The 18401-nt window shown below is 42.9% G+C and overlaps 1 protein-coding gene across 1 annotated transcript in view; it reads right to left on the bottom strand.

The window, feature by feature from the left end:
* Positions 1 to 18046, bottom strand: part of LOC137914896 (polypeptide N-acetylgalactosaminyltransferase 14-like) — a gene marked incomplete at its 5' end in the record, with an annotated part of 38950 nt that extends 20904 nt beyond the window's left edge. Inside the window, 7 exons of the mRNA XM_068758384.1 lie at positions 661 to 764; positions 4448 to 4532; positions 6756 to 6843; positions 8621 to 8742; positions 12391 to 12393; positions 15569 to 15634; positions 17979 to 18046. Coding sequence (XP_068614485.1) covers positions 661 to 764; positions 4448 to 4532; positions 6756 to 6843; positions 8621 to 8742; positions 12391 to 12393; positions 15569 to 15634; positions 17979 to 18046 — 536 coding nt within the window. The remainder of the gene's footprint in view (positions 1 to 660; positions 765 to 4447; positions 4533 to 6755; positions 6844 to 8620; positions 8743 to 12390; positions 12394 to 15568; positions 15635 to 17978) is intronic.
* Positions 18047 to 18401: the final 355 nt, after the last annotated feature.

The raw sequence follows: 18401 nt of genomic DNA on the forward strand, positions 1-18401 counted from the left end.
ACTGTTGCCTCACAGCGAGATGGTCGCAGGTTCGTCTCCGGCTTGTGGCCATTCTGTGAGGAGTTTGCATGTTCTCCCCGTGTCTGCGTGGGTTCTCTCCGGGTTCTCCGGTTTCCTCCCACCACCAATGACATGCAGCCTAGGCTGATTGGTGACGCTAAATTGCCCGTAGGTGTGAGTGTGTGTGTGGCTGATTGTCTGTCTCTGTGTTGCCCTGCGATGAACTGGCGGCTTGTCCGGGGTGTCCCCTGCCTCTCGTCCATTGACTGCTGGGATTGGCTCCAGCTTGGCCCGCGACCCGATAGCGGTTTAAGCGGTTAGAAAATGAAATGAAACCTCTGAAGTATTTGAGGTGAATAAAGTGGACACAATTTCTGGCTTATCAGATCATAATTTAACCAGCAGAGATCCTCAAAACCATTTCTGCTGAGTCTGACATGTGGTGAGTTTTAAATTCTTGCATGTCTCAGACTGAGAGAAGCAAATAGCAGTATAAACTCCTGCCATCCATATAAGCCTTTTGATTCTGCCTCAGAAATACATCTTATTTAATCATATTTCATTTACAAATTGAGACTTTGTTCTTATACTGAAATAAACGGAAAGAAGAAAGAAACGGGATAGTTTTTAATTTGTCTATCAGACTGTTCATCTACTCACCGAAGTTCTCCCCACCCCAGATGTCCATGGCAGTGTCGTATTTACCAAGATGATTGAACCAGGGCCGGTCAATCACAAAAAGCCCGCCTGCAATGATGGGAGTCCTGCGAGAAAAAGAGGAGCAACACAGACAGAAGGGTCCGGAAGATTGTGAGTACATTTTGGTTGAATAATGGAGCATTTGGAGGCATTTTATTCTACACTAAATTTCGCCCCAAATATTTTCTGACTATCATTTAATCACAAAATCTCAATCATAGTAGGCCATTAAGTGAAAAACAACATGGAGTTAGGGAGTGGGACTTATCGCCATGCTTATTTTATTAGACCTCAGTGCAGCCTTTGATAAAGTAGAGTAGATAATCAGATTTTATTACAGAGGCTGGAACAATCAGTTGGTGTTAGAGGATCTGCATTGAACTGGTTTAGATCATATTTATCTGGAGCATATTTGATTTGATAAATTTCAGTTTGTACATGTTCATGATACATGTTCTTGGTACACAGAAGTTAAATATGGAGTTCCACAGGGTTCAGTGCTTGAACCTATTCTGTTCACGCTGTATATGCTTCCCTTAGGTAACATTATTAAGAAACATAGCATAAATTTCCACTGCTATGCAGACGACACACAATTATACCTGTCAGTTCAGCCAGACAAAGTCGATCAGTTGGTTAGACTTCAGACGTGCCTTAAGGACATTAACTCCTGGATGACCGAGAACTTCCTGTTATTAAATCTAAATAAAACTGAGGTTCTGGTTCTTGGACCAAAACATCTCAGAAATGTCTGTTCTAGTGTTGTAATTGAACTAGATGGCGTCTCAGTGTCCACCAGCACCACTGCCAAGAATCTGGGGGTGATCTTTGATCAGGACCTGTCCTTTCAGTCCCAGATAAAGCACGTTTCAAGGACTGTGTTCTTTCAGCTTCGGAATATTTCAAAAGTCAGGCACCTACTAACCTGAAAAGATGCAGAACAAATAGTCCATGCTTTTGTAACTTCCAGACTGAATTACTGCAATTCATTACTGTCTGTTTTCCCCAACAGCTCTATTATACATGTTCAGCTGATCTAGAATGCAGCAGCTCGTGTTCTGACAGGAACCAAACTGAGAGAAGACATTTCCCGTGTCCTGATGTCTCATGCATGAGCACAAGGACAGACACTAACGGCTGGGGCCGTAACACCCCCCTTTCCCAAAAACAAACAACTACACCACGTAGATGTTTATGTGACTAGCACTCACACACTCACTCAGCATGACTAACCTCATTGGTCACCTAGCCACGCAAGGCTTAGACAGACCCTCGTCCATGGCGGTTTCTACGGTCAATTGATTAATAATAATAAATAATAATACACTGTATTTAACGAATCTAGATGATTCTCAATAACACACACACACACACACGTATTTAATCCACTAAAAAAAGCCACGTATAAAGGAGCTACAGTCTCCAGGGAACATTGCCAAAGTTTTTGATTTCTAACTCTATATATTTGTGTGCATGTTTTTGCTGCATTAACTCCTTAGTGTGTTTGTTCATGTATCCAAAGCAAACAAAAGAGAGACGCTGTCCTGCGGCATCTGTTTGAGACAGAAATGAGGGACGCTGTCCTGCAGCATCTGAGACAGAAATGAGGGACGCTGTCCTGCAGCATCTGTTTGAGACAAACATGAGGGACGCTGTCCTGCAGCATCTGTTTGAGACAGAAATGAGGGACGCTGTCCATTTGCACAAACTCTCCATTCTAGTTTGACAATGAGAAGTCTTGATCAGGGTTCAACGTCCATGTTTGTTTTTATATTTACTAAACGTTCTAATGTTCTAAAGGTTCCTGATTACATGGTTAATAGCTGAACAGGAGGAACAAAGCATAATAGAAATCAGCTAGATGTTTCACGTTTTAAAGTGAAGTAACAGTAGCTAATCCTAGTGAAGAAAAACACACAAAATTGTGGCGCAGATGCAAGACACATTTCTAGAAATTAGGACTAAAGAGCAGGCAGAGTCCATAATTAGGAACCACTGACTTCTGGAGTTCAGCTGCGTTAAGGTTTTTTATTTTAAATTATTTAATGTAGGAGTAACCCTGCTGACTGTCGCCGCACAAGCAATGATCAACACCAACAACAATTACTAAAACTCACGTGTTTGACTTAAAAAAACCCGGATGATGAATATATGATGAATATATTTATTAGATAGAATGTTAGAGTACAAGTACAGTCACACAGTAGCATGTATTACAGTACAAGTACAGTCACACAGTAGCATGTATTACAGTACAAGTACAGTCAAACAGTAGCATGTATTACAGTACAAATAACGTCAAACATCCTGTCTAAGAGGAGCATTTCAAAAAAGCCCTTGCGGGCTTGTTTCCGTTGAAAGTCCTTCGTACATAAATCATCCACAAAAAACAATACAAATAACAATACAAATAAAAATAAATCCAATATTAAATTACGCAATTGATGCAACGTAACATTAGAAAGACAAAAATAAAATGTTATTACACCGCCAGTGCAAACTAACAATTAATCTAAAATAAATTACACCACTGATGCGAGATGACAATAAATAACTTACATAAATTACAATAAATTACTAAAGCAATTAATACGTGCAACATAGGTGGACAAAAAAAAAGGAGGGGGGGTTTGACCTGGAGAGAGTCGTGATGGCTATCTCCGTTTCTGTCCCCCTGAAAGGTGTATTTTTAGGGCCTTTTTGAAGGAGGCCAAAGAGGTGCATGTTTTGAGGGCGGGAGTCAATCCGTTCCACCCTTGGGTGGCCGTATTGTAGAAAGATGATTTACCCATGTTAGTCCTATAGGAGGGGGTAATCAGGTTGTTGTTTGAGCTCCCTCTAGTGTTGTGGCTGTGGGTGTCACTAAATCTGTGGAGGTGTTCCGTCAGGTATGCAGGGATTGAGGGGACTGAGGGCAGAGCTGCATTGACTATTTTAAATGCCAATCCCATTTTGAGTTGTTTAACCCTGTCTTCTACCCTGAGCCATTTTAGGCTAGCAAAATGTCCAGGAAGAAGGTGGGTCATGGGCCCCAGATTGAGGAGTAGCCGAATCAGTTTATTTTGGGAGGTTTGGAGCCTGGTTTTCAGGGACATTTTGATGTTTGAATACCAGGAGGTGCTAGCATAGTCAAAGAGGGGCTGAACGAGGGCTGCAGCAAGCGTCCGGAGAGCACTTTTGTTGACAAAAGCAGACATTCTGCCCAAAAATCTTGTTCTCTGATTGACTTTTTTGATCACCTTAGTTGCCATACTATCGCCAGACAGGTATTTGTCAAGAACACAGCCCAAATAGGATGACAGGGGATGGGGAGCCCGGAGGGGTTTCCTTTGCAGAAGTTAATCCTGTAATGAAGCCAAGCCTGCAGGCTGGTTCAGACAGACATTTCAAGCTGGCTGCATTCACCCCATACCCAACGAGAGACCCCACCCTCCTCAGACACCCTCAACACACCCTCACAAGAGGTGCAAAGGTTTCCATCTCCCCCCAGCCCCACCGCGACCCCAGCATTCATATGTAGATGACATGTAAGGCTTCATGAGGATGTCACTCCCTATTGCCTCTATGCATACATATCTGTAGGGAGTAACTGAGGGCGGAGCCTCGACACCAGACCCAAACTCTTGTGTGATCTGCTCCTGGGATAGTAAACGTGTCAAACTCGTCCTCTGACTGAATTACATGCGCTCCATTAGATTCAGACGCTTGGCATTACATTATTGGTTGTGTGTGTGTGTGTGTGCGTTACTTGATTGGCTGGGTTGGGTCTGTCCGACGAGCTCTCTGCTCAGGTGATAGTTGCTCCCATTTAAAATGGAGACTCCAGTCAAAGCCTGAGAGACAAAATGCATATACATGAAAACAGTCCTGTTTATAAATCCTGCACTCTACCAATGAATAAAACGATACGTGTCAGTCAGAGGAGGGCAGTAGAGAAGTATCACATTTATTATATTTATGTACAACTTGAAAAGCACTCGGGGAGCGTAGACCTTGCCATTCACCTAGGTCTCCGTATATTTTGATTTACACAAAATAATAATGTCCCTACATTTATTTTATCCTTATTTTTAGATACCTTAACCATGAAAACAAACCTTTTAGCAATTGGATTCACGTTGCTATCATTATTTGTTTGGAAGTTATACAAAAAAGCACACTTTCAGTAATGGTGGATTCTTGTGGATCGAGATCCGTAGCTTTTGAAGATACTACTAATTCCACAGTGTCTTAGTAAAGTCCAGCAGAAACAGAACCGTTTTTATTGAGGTGATCAGAGAGATATTATTGAAAGTGTCCAAAAACACAATCGTTTTACGCCGAATTCACCTGGACCTGTTTCCTCATGTATTAAAGATAGAACTAGGGAACACGGGACGACACGTAGAACGGGAGGACCTGAAAATACTGATGAAACAGGCAGGATGTTCTGGCAGAGAACTGTCCAGAGAGGCAGGAGCTGATCAGGTGAGATGTGTAACGGGTGCGACTCATTCAGTTCAACGATGCCTCCGCAGCTGTGCAAGGCAGAAATGAACCTGCAGCAACAGTCTCCATAGCAACGAAGGATGCCCAGCTCCTATCACGTGCTTGCAGACGATCAGGACTCGGATATATATGGGGGGCGGCTGAGGCACAGTTGGTAGAGTGGGCCGTCTCGTGATCCGTAAATTAGTGGTTCGAATCCCAGCTCTGACTGTCCATGTGTTGAAGTGTCCTTGGGCAAGACTCTGAACCCCAAACTGCTCCCAGTGGGTCTGGCAGCACCTTGCATGGCAGCAGTCGCCCGCTGGAGGGTGAATGTGTGTGTGAATGGGTGAATGGGTGAATGTGAGGCCTCATGTAAAGCGCCTTGAGCACCTCAAAGGTGGAAAATGTGCTTTATAAGTGAAGAACATTTACCATTCGCCTTATGGATAGTTATTTTTCATCAGATCTGGAGTTACACTGTGGTACAGAGTGAGCTCTCTGTACACATACTCACTACTCCCACGTGAGTATGTGTGTCTGTGCATTAACATTTGCATGCATGTGTGTGCGTCTCTAGGTGAACTAAAGTCCATCTTCTAACCATCTTTCTGTTTTAAGAGAAAGCTTCATCGATAACGAAAGTATCATTTTTGAACCCAACTCTATTCCCTCTGTGTGTGTGTGTGTGTGTGTGTGTGTGTGTTAGGGACAACAATTTAGAGTCATGGCTGCTACCAATATTGACAGGCAGATTGCAGCGCCCAAGCGAAGGCAGAGCACACAAGTAAATGGAAAGAGAGAAGGACCACGAAGCTCTGAGAAGAGACGCGAGGGATGATTAAGATGACTGTTGAACACAGTTGAGGGTTGTTCCAATCCATTATCAGGCCGTTTAGTTTCAGCTCCTCAGTAACTGCAGAATCTTGTGTAATTAAAGGGAAAGGCTTTCCTCAGGTTTTCCGCTCTACCGCTCTGCGTTCCAGTTTAACAGCTATCATTTATTTCCTCGTTATCACTTTTTAGTTTGGTGGAGAATTACCTTTAAATGAAGTGAGGTCCAAAGATCAAATACCAAGGAGCATAAACTGACATATGGCCAAGGAAGAGAGACTGCAAAACGAAACATATTTTCCATCTAGCTCAGTTTAGCTTGATTTAAATGACAGTTTAACAGTTTTCCCTGAATAGATTTCAAAACATCAGCGGCAGCCTGGGAGGAAACGTTCAGATTTGGATGTGCCCAAGGCATCAAAGTCTGTAAGTCTGTTTATATGCAAAATACAAAGTAACAGAATTACTTTATATACAGTATATTCCTGAATCTAGTATAAAACAAAGATGAGGCAATATGAATTAATACTCAGAGTCGCCGAGAGATCCACATTTAGTTATTAAGTGCCTTGAAGGTCACTGAAAGAATAACCTCTGTGTTCTTAGGTTCACGGCAGAGATATCAGTTCATGAACTCATCGTGATGGATTCCTCCATAAACAAAGCAGCCAAGGGGTTCAGTCCATGATCAAGAGGAACCTAAAGTTGCGGCAGGGATATTTTCATTCCTTACACTGATAGGAATATGTTCGTACCTCCACGCAGATCAGCTGAGGCTGCCACGTAAGCAAAAGTATCCATATTGATGATGTCGATGACTGGGCTGACCACACGGGTGGGGTCCTGGACACAAAAACACATTCATGCTGGTTTAGGGATATAAAGCAAACAGAAAATAGTCTATGGATACTGATTTACAAAAGTGACTCAGAGAATGGGTGAAAGCAAAGGCGACCAGACCATCATTGTTTTCACTTGTGCAGATCATCAAATTCCTTTGCAATTAATTATTTCAGACCAATTTGAGTGCACGAGTGTGTATACATGAAACAGATGTATTCCATGGTCATTATTCTGCACCACATTGGATGGAAATTCACTCATTTGGAACCAATTATGCACACGGCTTAGTTTAGGATGCTGCTCTAACTTGTCATTTGTTCCTTATATGTCCCTTAATTGTGTCTTGCGTGTCTGTTATATGTTGTGGAAAATGTGTGTATATGCTGTAAAACAAATTGCCCTCCGAGGGACAAATTCAATAAAAGTGAAGTGCAGTGAAGTGAAGGAAGGGGAGACTGACCTCTAGCCATACACCTTCACAACACTGACTAATAAGAACAAACAAGCTTCATGGTCGGGAGTCAAACAATTCAGTTTTCGCCCAAAATAATTTAGTTTAAAATGCCTCGGAAATCAAACAAATGTTCGGAGTTCGAACACACGAGTGGAGTTGAGGCGAACCGAAGACACGCCAACGACGGGGGAGGCTACCCTAGTAGCTTCACATTGAACTATGCTTGAACATATTTTTCACTTTGTGCGTGCGTTTTCCGCCAGCAGCATTTCTAACCCACGGATGCTGCTGGAAAGTGGATTACTTTATCCACCATCCTCTTCTGTCCTCTGAAGCTGGTAGCTGGAGTAAAGATCGTCGATCAGTGCTCCTCTCTCTACTGCAGAACAATTGAGGCGGCGACCGTTGCGAGGACCCGCAGAGCGCAGACACGTTCCCCCGGCTTGACGTCAAGCCGAGAGCGATTTCTTCCAGACGTGTTTCAGGTGGTGATTACAGTCCTATGCAAACTACGAAGGTTTCACTTGTTTATTTTGCTGTTTTGGGGGTTTAAGGACCCAAACTCACCATGATAGTGTAGAAACATGGGGAAAGTGAGTTTTTCATAATATGGGACCTTTAACATTTTTCTGGAACCTCAGCCAGTCCAAGCATTACATGTTATTCTGTATTCATGTTTTCTATATGTATGAGTATATATTTTGTTGAAATAAACTCATGCCCCTCTCTCTTTATTCTGGGGTCCACCAGCAATCAAAAGATCAGGTGAGAGGGAGAAGAGGGATGAGAGAAGGACATAAGAGGACTTGAAGGAAAGGATATATGGTGACACAAAATTACATTACAAGGTGAGCAATGTCAAAGAAGATTTCAGAGTAAAAAGATGAGAGAAAAGCTTGCATAAAAAAGGAGTGAGGTGAAGGATCTAGATAAGGTTGGATGATATAAATCATCAAAAACCAGACAGCAGGAGAGAAACGACTGAGAAGACAGATGAAGGCTGTGAAGGGAAAGAAAAGAATTAAAAAGGGTGAGGTGAAGGGCAAAATAAGGATGTATAAAAAGAGAATGTGACAGAGAGAGAGGGAGGATAGGCGAGGAAATGGGGGAGGCACCGACAAGCTGTAGAAGGAGACATGAAGAGGAGCAACAAAGAGGAGAGCAGAGAGGAGACGGAGCAGCCCTTTCTTTACGATACGCAGTCAGACACCAATTTATTTACAGTTGTGCAATTTCACCTCAGCTCTCACACACACACACACACACACACACACACACACACACACACACACACACACACACACACCGTGGGTGGGTGTCTACCTGTTTAATTCTCTGCAGCAGGGGGGGCAGCCAGTCCTTGTTGACCTCACAGTGGCTGTCCAGGAAGGTGAAGACCCCGGCCCTCGCAGCGTCTGCCCCCCACACTCTGGACCGAATCAGACCTGATGTACAAACACATACAGTATATATATGTATATACCGTATTTTCCGGATTATAAGTCGCGGTTTTTTTCATAGTTTGGTCGGGGGTGCGACTTATATATGCTTTTTTTTACAAAATCTGTGAGCGCAGAGACAGTAGCCTACACATTTCTATAACAGGTGTTACAGGGAACTCTGTGACCCGTCAGAATCTGTCGCGGTTTCTGGAGGTTCAGAGTTATCTGTCACACCTGTTATCTAAAAACACAAATTAGAAGGGCTGAATGAAAATGGCGCCGAAAAGAAAGTCATATTCCGCGGCTTACAAGCTTCAGATAGTGAAATATGGAGCCGAAAACGGCAATCGAGCAGCAGAAAGAAAGTTTGGAGTGAGCGAAAAACTTGTAAGGGACTGGCGAAAAGCGGAGGTTACGCTTACTGAAATGAAGAAAACAAAGAAAGCTAATCGCGGGCGACAAGCTAGGTGGCCACAGTTGGAGGAACGAGTTCACGCATGGGTGCTTGAACAACGTGCTGCTGGGAGAGGTTTGTCAACGGTGCAGTTGCGTCTCCATGCCCAGGTCGTTGCCAGGGAGGTGAATATAAACGGCTTTGCGGGAGGACCTTCTTGGTGTTACCGCTTCATGCAGCGCAAACGCCTCTCTATCAGAGCAAGGACGACACTGTCCCAAAAACTGCCAGCGGACTTCCAAGCCAAGGTTGACAGTTTCCGCGCGTTCATTGAAAAGCATGTAAGTGATCACAACGTGACACCGGATCATATTATTAACATGGACGAGGTCCCCCTCACTTTTGACATCCCCATGGGCCGAAGTGTTGCAGAGAAAGGGCAAAAAAGTGTGAATATCGTTACAACTGGTCATGAGAGATCACACTTCACAGTGGTGCTGGCATGTTGTGGAGACGGATCAAAACTGCCACCGATGGTCATTTTCAAACGAAAAACCATGCCAAAAATCCAATCCTCCTCAGTTGCAGTCGCCGTGAACGAGAAAGGGTGGATTGATCAAGAAATGATGAACTTGTGGCTTACAAAGTGCTACAATAAGCGACCGGATGGCTTCTTTAGAGCACGCAAAGCTCTGCTTGTGATGGATAGCATGAGAGCGCACATCACACCACAGTTGAAAAATAAATTAAAATTTTTCAACTCCATACCTGCCATCATCCCTGGAGGCTTAACCAAAATACTCCAGCCACTTGATATCTCCGTGAATAGGAGCTTTAAGTCAGTTTTGCGTAACCTGTGGGAGCAGTGGATGACGGATGGAGAGCACAGCTTCACGGCAACCGGGAGAATGCGCCATGCAACTTTCCTGGAAGTCATTGAATGGATCGACAAAGCATGGGCTTCAGTGACAACCGCAACCATCCTGTCGGGATTCAGAAAGGCTGGAATAATTGGAACTGCAACTGACGATGAGTCTGATGTAAGCGACGTAGAAGAGGAAGCGGCGTCTTGTCTACCTGCCGAGTTGGCGGAGTTGTTCAAAAGTGACACCGAGGATGAAGATTTCCTTGGATTTCGTGATTCGGAGTAAAACCTGATATTTTGGTAAACGTGTTAGCATGTTCTTTGTGCTATATGTTGTTTGGTGTTGGATTTTATCAAATAAATTTTCCCCAAAAATGCGACTTATCCTTCAGTGCGACCTATATATGTTTTTTTCTTCTTAATTATGCATTTTTTGGCTGGTGCGACCTACAATCCGGAGCGACGTATAATCCAAAAAATACGGTACATATACAGTGGAACCTTGGTTCTCAAATGACTCGGTAGTCGCACAACTCTGTTTCTGACCCAAGAAGCGGAGTATAAAATGCCTCGGAAGTTTAACACATTTTCAGAGATCAAACACACAAATGGAGCCGAGACGAACCAAAGACACGCAAACGAAGGCGGAGTCTACCTTCACTTTGAGTCGACTTGCCATAGTAGAAAGACTGCAAATAGTTTGCTTTGCGTGCGTGTTTTTTTTCTTTTTCATTTATTAATTTGTGCTCAAAGCCATGGATCCAAAGAAAGGCAGCAGTAATACAACAAAAAACACAAGTGGAAAGTCGTGAGAACAACTGTTCTATTAAAGAAGTAAATAATCACCAAATATGAAAATGGTATCCGTGTCTGGTAACTTGCTGTGCAAGTACGGTATGGATAAATCAATGCTTTTGGACTTTTCTTGAGAAAACCAATACAGAGTAAGAGAAGGGGAAAAACCCAGGAGGAGAGTTCCACAGTCATTTTATGGAGAGGGACTCCCTTTCGAAGGTACACTTCCCCCTCCCCCCCCTATCTTTCATTATGCTTTTGTTTTTCATACTATTTACACTTCTAACTGTTATCTGTTGTTTAGATACATGTAGTTACATATTAATATAACTGTATATGGGCATTTATCTGGTGAGTATGAATGGATTAATCTAGTTTCCATTATTTCTTATGGGAAATAAAGTTTCGGATTTTTAACAAATGGGTTTTTGATAGCATAGCGTTGTAGTTTTTTTTTTTTTTTTGTCATGTTACGTGCCTGCAGAGCCTTCTGCTGTTCTGCCCCTCCCCCTTCTCTTGCAGGTGCTGCCAGGTGGAGGAGATAATGGAGGTGATTGGAGTCCACCTATGAGGACTCCTTCTGGCTAGCCAATTGCTATCAGGGGCTCCCTTCAAGAAGGAGCACTCTCCGGGCTCTCTCGCTCTCTCTCCTTTCGACACTGGGGCATTCAACGCGTGTGGCAGTTGCAGGATTGAGCATCTCTCGATTGAATTGAGAACGGCTGCTTTGTGTTTGTGGGCTAGAGCAGCGGTCCCCAACCTTTTTGTGCCACGGACCGGTTTCATGGAAGACAATATTTTAGAAAGGACAAAAATCCTTTCTAATAAGAAATAATTCAAATTAAAAAAACTTTATTCAAGTGTCTGCTCTGATAAGGTTTATTTTTAAATATAGTGAGTCACAATCAGATTAGTCCATTCAACGTAGGAGAAATACCCGATAATTTCTGTATAAGGAAGTGAAGAATCGTGTGCAGGCAGGCCGGAACGGGGGGAGGAAAGTATCAGGCGTGCTCTGTGATAGGACGAAGGGACAGGTCTACAAGACAGTGGTGAGGACAGCCATGATGGACGGCTGAGAGACAGTGGTGAGGACAGCCATGATGGACGGCTGAGAGAAGTGGTGAGGACAGACATGATGGACGGCTTAGAGAAGTGGTGAGGACAGACATGATGGACGGCTTAGAGACAGTGGTGAGGACAGACATGATGGACGGCACAGAGACAGTGGTGAGGACAGACATGATGGACGGCTTAGAGACAGTGTCTCTGAGGAAAAGACAGGAGGCGGAGCTAGAAGGGGAGGAGATGAAGATGCTGAGGTTCTCCTTGGGAGTGTCCAGGTTGGACAGGATTAGAAATGAGACAATAAGAGGGACAGTGAAGGTTTGACGTTTTGGAGAAAATTCAATTCAGTTTTATTTCTTTAGCTCCAGATCACAACAGGAAGTCATCTCAAGGCACTTTACAGGATTAGCAGGGAAACACAGAACCCAACTTGACCCACAAGAGCAACGGAGGCAAGGAAAAACTTCCCTTTAACGGGAAGAAACCTTGGACAGAACCTAGGCTCATGGTGGACGGCCATCTGTCTGACCGGCTGGGTTGATAGAGAGAGAGAGAGAGAGAGAGAGAGAGTTACTACAAATTGTATGTAGTGTATGAGTTTGTGCGTGAATGGATGTCTGTGTGCCTCCGTGATGCGCTGGCATCGCCCATAGCAACCTGGGATATATTCCAGCAGCTCCCGTGTCCCGCAATACGGAAAAGAGGAAGAAGATGAATGAATGAATGATTGTAGTTCTGGGAACCGAGCATTCATACTCGTGAACATTCAGTACAAGCCAACAGAGAAAGGCTTTTTAGAAGACATTTCAAGCCATGCCAGCTAATAGAGAGTAGATTGTCACATTTCAACCTTGCTTTTAAATCAAGGAGAGCAAAACATGGTAAAGGGTAAATGTTGTGCACTTATAAAGCGCTTTACATGAGGCCTCACATTCACCCATTCACACACACATTCACCCTCCAGGGGGCGACTGCTGCCATGCAAGGTGCTGCCAGGCCCACTGGGAGACATTTGGGGTTCAGAGTCTGGCCCAAGTTTGGGTGAAGACGTTTCACCTCTCATCCAAGAGGCTTCTAGAGTCCAAATAGTGTCCTGTTGGAGAGTCCAGCAGAAAACAGAGGCGAGGAACCATTCAAGACTCGACTCCTCTTCACATAAGGTGAAGGGCTGTTGCCCCCCCCCCCCCCTTTGTTTTGTTGAGCTGCATCCAGGTGTGGCTCGGGGTTGTGGATTTCGAGTTCAATACAGGAAGTGCTGCAACCTGCGTCGAGTGGCCTCCGAGCAGGAAGACAGTGATGAACAAAACCAGAACGAACAAAGACATTCTGTCAACACAGCAGAATTTAAATGATCGGACTGAATCTGCTGGAATGGAATTTCCCTCTGGGATTAATAAAGTTTTCCGATTCAAGTCAAACAATAAATGACTTTATAAAGCTACTGTTTGATTAATCTTTTGATCTGCCACAATAATGAAATTAATTTAAACGAAAATACCCCGTACCCCCCTCCTGAACCCCCCCGGAGGTCTGGTTCTCTTGCAAAATACACACACACACAATCTGTCTCCCTCTGCTTTTATAACAACACATGCCATCAGCAGACACATATTTTCATGCTCTGAACTCCCTCATTCTCTCACACATGCACACAAAACTGTCGTTAAGTAACGCACACACACGTGGAGTGTGATGGGCCTGCTAAAGGCTTGTGCTCATGTCTGACAGGGCCTTTGAGAGTCCTGCATCGATTTTCTCCTTTGCTGACTGACAACGACACAAAGCAAGCAAGAGTAGAAGCACTGACAATACCCCAGTTCAGGGTTCCCCTTCCATGCCCCGGGAACCTGTCACCTGGTGAGAAGGATGGAGGACTGTGTGTGTGTGTGTGTGTGTGTGTGTGTGTGTGTGTGAATTGACAGCTTCAGCAAGTGAGTGTGAAAGTTGGATATAAACACTGTCTTATCCGATCAGACGCACTAAAAATCTATTTCAGCAGCCAAAGTGGGGGATTGTAATTTAGCCAGAGCTTCTCTGATTGAATGAGACAGTATTTTAATATCAGCCATATCCTAGAGAGCAGATATGCAAGCAGAAGAGTGCTTATTTGTCTCACGTCAGCTGTATTACAAGTATTCTGTTCCTTTATTTACGTTTTCTGACACATCTTCAAATGTAAAAATGCGTAAGTAAAAGTCTTATGTTCTGAACTTTTTTTCATTCTCACTAATTTATATAGTAACATCTACAACTGTACTTTCTTCTTGTACTCTGAGGCGTCGCCACAGCAACACAACCTCCGTTCTCCACTTCACCCTGTCCTTTGCATCGTCCTCCCCAACACCAGCCACTCTCATGTCCTCCCTCACTACGTCCATGTCTCTTCTCCTGGGTCGTCCTCTAGTCCTGTCCTTTGCATTGTCCTGCCCAACACCAGCCACTCTCATGTCCTCCCTCACTACGTCCATGTCTCTTCTCCTGGGTCGTCCTCTAGTCCTGTCCTTTGCATTGTCCTGCCCAACACCAGCCACTCTCATGTCCTCCCTCACTACGTCCATGTCTCTTCTCCTGGGTCGTCCTCTAGCCCTGTCCTTTGCACCGTCCCCCCCAACACCAGCCACTCTCATGTCCTCCCTCACTACGTCCATGTCTCTTCTCCTGGGTCGTCCTCTAGCCCTGTCCTTTGCATCGTCCTCCCCAACACCAGCCACTCTCATGTCCTCCCTCACTATATAAATAAAACTGAATTGAATTGAACAATTTAGAACCAGATGGTGTTTTCTAATATTTAAAAAGATCAGAATATTGCAGTTTAAGATTTGTTCTGTGATTTGATTCCCAGTCTGACACGATGTCCTCTCTGAGGAATCTATTTTATATCCCATAGGACACCTTCATTAAAGTAACATACTGCTGGATCTCAGAAGTGTCTACATAGCGCTAATGTTCCATGGATGGAATGTGGGTTCAGGCGCAATCATCAATAAGTTTCATTAAATAGTGTGCAAATCTCCTTGAAACTCATTTATATACAGTCAATCCAGGATGCATTTATTTCTAAACTAGCCCATGCCAATTTCCATAATAATATTTTATATTTTATTATATAGCCATGATGCACTGTATTAGCGTCCATATTTATTTAGTATAACAGGTATAAATCACTAGTGGTCATTTAGGATTCTTCCAATTTACTATGAATGTGGCTTCATTTAAATAAACATTTAAATTAATGTTTAATTAGTGTGAGGGTAAATGTTCTGCACATATAAAGCACTTTTTCCACCTTTGAGGTGCTCAAAGCGCTTTACATGAGGCCTCGCATTCACCCAGAGCTGGGATTCGAACCCCCGACTTTCTGATCACTGGACGACCCACTCTACCAGCAATCCACAGCTCAGTCGGGGCGGCTGTGGCATTCTAGCTTTGAATTTGGGATATTGCTTTAAATAGAAGACATGTCATTTGCATAATTCAGTTGAAGTACAGAGTCTTGTGAACTGTAAATCTATGGAAGTCTAAATTAGACACAGCAATCATTTAGATCAAAAGTGTCTGGATATGTATTTGTTTGGGATCATTCCTCTTTCCCCCCCCCCCTGAGTGTTTCCATAAAAAACACGTAAACAAAAATATAAACAAGCAAATGCAAATCTACACACTCAAAAACAGAAACAAACACACAGACACACAACTGTATTGATTACCTTCTCGCTTGTTGTTGCGTATACATCTTACTTTGGGAAGTTTGGTGAGAAGCTGGCAGTCACTTTCTGAAAAAAAGAAGACATTCAAATAAAGTAAAATATAACAGAAGTGAGCAGAATATTGAGTAATATGATTTGACCTTTTGTGACTTGAGAGAAATTGGCTGCTCATTGACAACCTCATGCAGCAGTACAGCAAGTCAGCTTCCAGCTTGACAACTCAGACATTTGTTTAGTTGCAGGCCTGACTGTGTGCTCCCTGCTGAATCTTTGAGTTGTAGTTATATATGATTTAAAATAGAAATGTCAGCTGTGATACGTGAAAAAAACCCACTGTGGTTAAAACTGTCAAAATGAAAGAGACAGCTAAAGGGAGAAACACAAAACTGATGATTCACAAAGGTGAATTAAGACTTTAACAAAACATTTATTTTAGAAATACCCATCCCAATCTACGTGATGATTATGTTTCAAGTTGATGTGTCATGGAGACATAACTGCTGACTGTTACAATGAGTGCAAAATGAGGGCCAACTATATCAAGTTGGTATAAAGTGGAGATCAGGTGTGCTCCTTCTATGAGAGAGTAAATGTAGAGGAACAGAAACAAAGTCAGGGGATTGATAATCCTTATGCTGGATCCTGATCACCAATAGACGATGGACTCAAGCTCAGCTCCTGGTCTCTTGTTAGCGCTCAACCCTAATAAGGGGTGTGACCTTGCCTGCTGTCCCCCTACCTGGGCTCCAGAATGGACCAGTCATCACTGCTGACCCTCTGAGAGAATTTGAGCGAGCGTCTGCTGTAAAGGGCTCCGCCTCTCCCCTGAAACAGACTCCGGCAACTTCCCTGACCCGCTAAGGCCGAGAAAGCGTTGGAAAATGAGTATAAGCTATTGAAGGTATGAATTTTATTCATTTATATTCATTTTCCAAAGCTTTACAGCAGACACTCTCTCTCTCTCTGTCGGCATGGCGATGCAGATGCAACGGTGAACAAAACGACCAGATCTAGAGTTCTCCGGTTGATTTTCATCTCCATTTTCATCTCTGGCTTCTTCCTCACTGTCCTCACGTCGTTGCTGACGCTGTGGTTCAGACTGTAAAGCAGGGGTCCCCAAACCTTTTCCTGTGGGGGCCACATAACGTTTTCCTTCTCTGATGGGGGGGTCAGTTTGTACAGCAAAAGTGTGACGATGAGGGGGGCCTAAACATTTATTGTTTTCCAGACAGCCACCAAATAACCCTTTCTTCACAGAAGAAAAAGTCAGGAAATAAATAATAACATTATTAATAAAATAAATAATAACCAAATAACCCTTTCTTCACAGAAGAAAAAGTCAGGAAATAAATAATAACATTATTAATAAAATAAATAATAACCAAATAACCCTTTATTCACAGAAGAAAAAGTCAGGAAATAAATAATAACATTATTAATAAAATAAATAATAACCAAATAACCCTTTATTCACAGAAGAAAAAGTCAGGAAATAAATAATAACACTGTTAATAAAATAAATAATAACCAAATAACCCTTTCTTCACAGAAGAAAAAGTCAGGAAATAAATAATAACACTGTTAATAAAATAAATAATAACCAAATAACCCTTTCTTCACAGAAGAAAAAGTCAGGAAATAAATAATAACACTGTTAATAAAATAAATAATAACCAAATAACCCTTTCCGGGTTCGTCACAGAAAAAAAGTCCATGGAACATTACCTTTCTGGTCGTATGTGATCATCAGTAAAAGTGTCCCAAACGAAAGGAAGAATGATTTTCTTCATAACATTAATATATTCTCCATTATCAATATTATTTTTAGGAAATAAAAGATCAAATGAATGACCCCTCTTAATTGCACCGAATACCATTACTGATCCCCCACCGGCTACTCATGTTGTATGGAAAGGGAAATAATAATGAAAACATTTTTAGTTTGGGGACCGCTGCTCTGATCGCTGCTAACAGATCACTGCCATGCTAATCAATAGCAGTGAGCTGGGTGCTGCAGCCGTTTCGCGTCACACCCAGAATGCCTTGCAACGTAAACAACATTGGCGACCCCCAAACAAAACAGATTTTATATCTTATAAGAAATGATTGTATATTTTTGTCTATGTATTTACACAGTAGAGGTACATGCTTGTGTTTTAGACCGATTTGTCAGAGCAGTCGGGGGTCGCTTTAAGTTAACTATTTTATCTGCTCTGTTTCATGGTGTCTCTCTGGAGACAGACTGGACACAGCTGCAGGCGAGACAATGTTCCTGCACAGCTCAGCAGCCTCCCCGCTCTGAAGCTGTGAACACGCTCATCGCTCTGACCTGCTTCTGCTGTCTATGACCTGGAAGCTGTGTGAAGGCTTTTCGTGTACGTGTGTGTGTGCGTGCACAGCTGTAGCTCACCGTCATCACTGAAGTCATCGACCAGAATAATCTCATGGATGAGATGAACTGGAGTTCTGTTCAAGACGCTGCAGACAAAAGAAAATATTAGTCCCACAAATGTACTGAAATATACACGCACACGCACACGCACACGCACACACACACACACACACACACACACACACACACTCTGCTGGTCATGAACTCATTATAGCGCTGCACGCTGTATGAAACAACATATTGAAAATGTCAGCTCACATTCATTTTACAAAAATGTATGATGTGTCGCCTCTAACAAACAATTTCATTAAAGAGGGAGATTGAAACGTACAAAATTCCTAACTTTTACTGGAATATATATATACCGTATTTTTTGTTCTGGGTCAGTTTCCACTCTTTTATTTCATTATTTCTGCTCTTCAATGATCTGTGTTCATCATA

Source organism: Brachionichthys hirsutus, unplaced genomic scaffold (genome assembly GCF_040956055.1).
Source record: "Brachionichthys hirsutus isolate HB-005 unplaced genomic scaffold, CSIRO-AGI_Bhir_v1 contig_391, whole genome shotgun sequence".
Classification (NCBI taxonomy): Eukaryota; Metazoa; Chordata; class Actinopteri; order Lophiiformes; family Brachionichthyidae; genus Brachionichthys; species Brachionichthys hirsutus.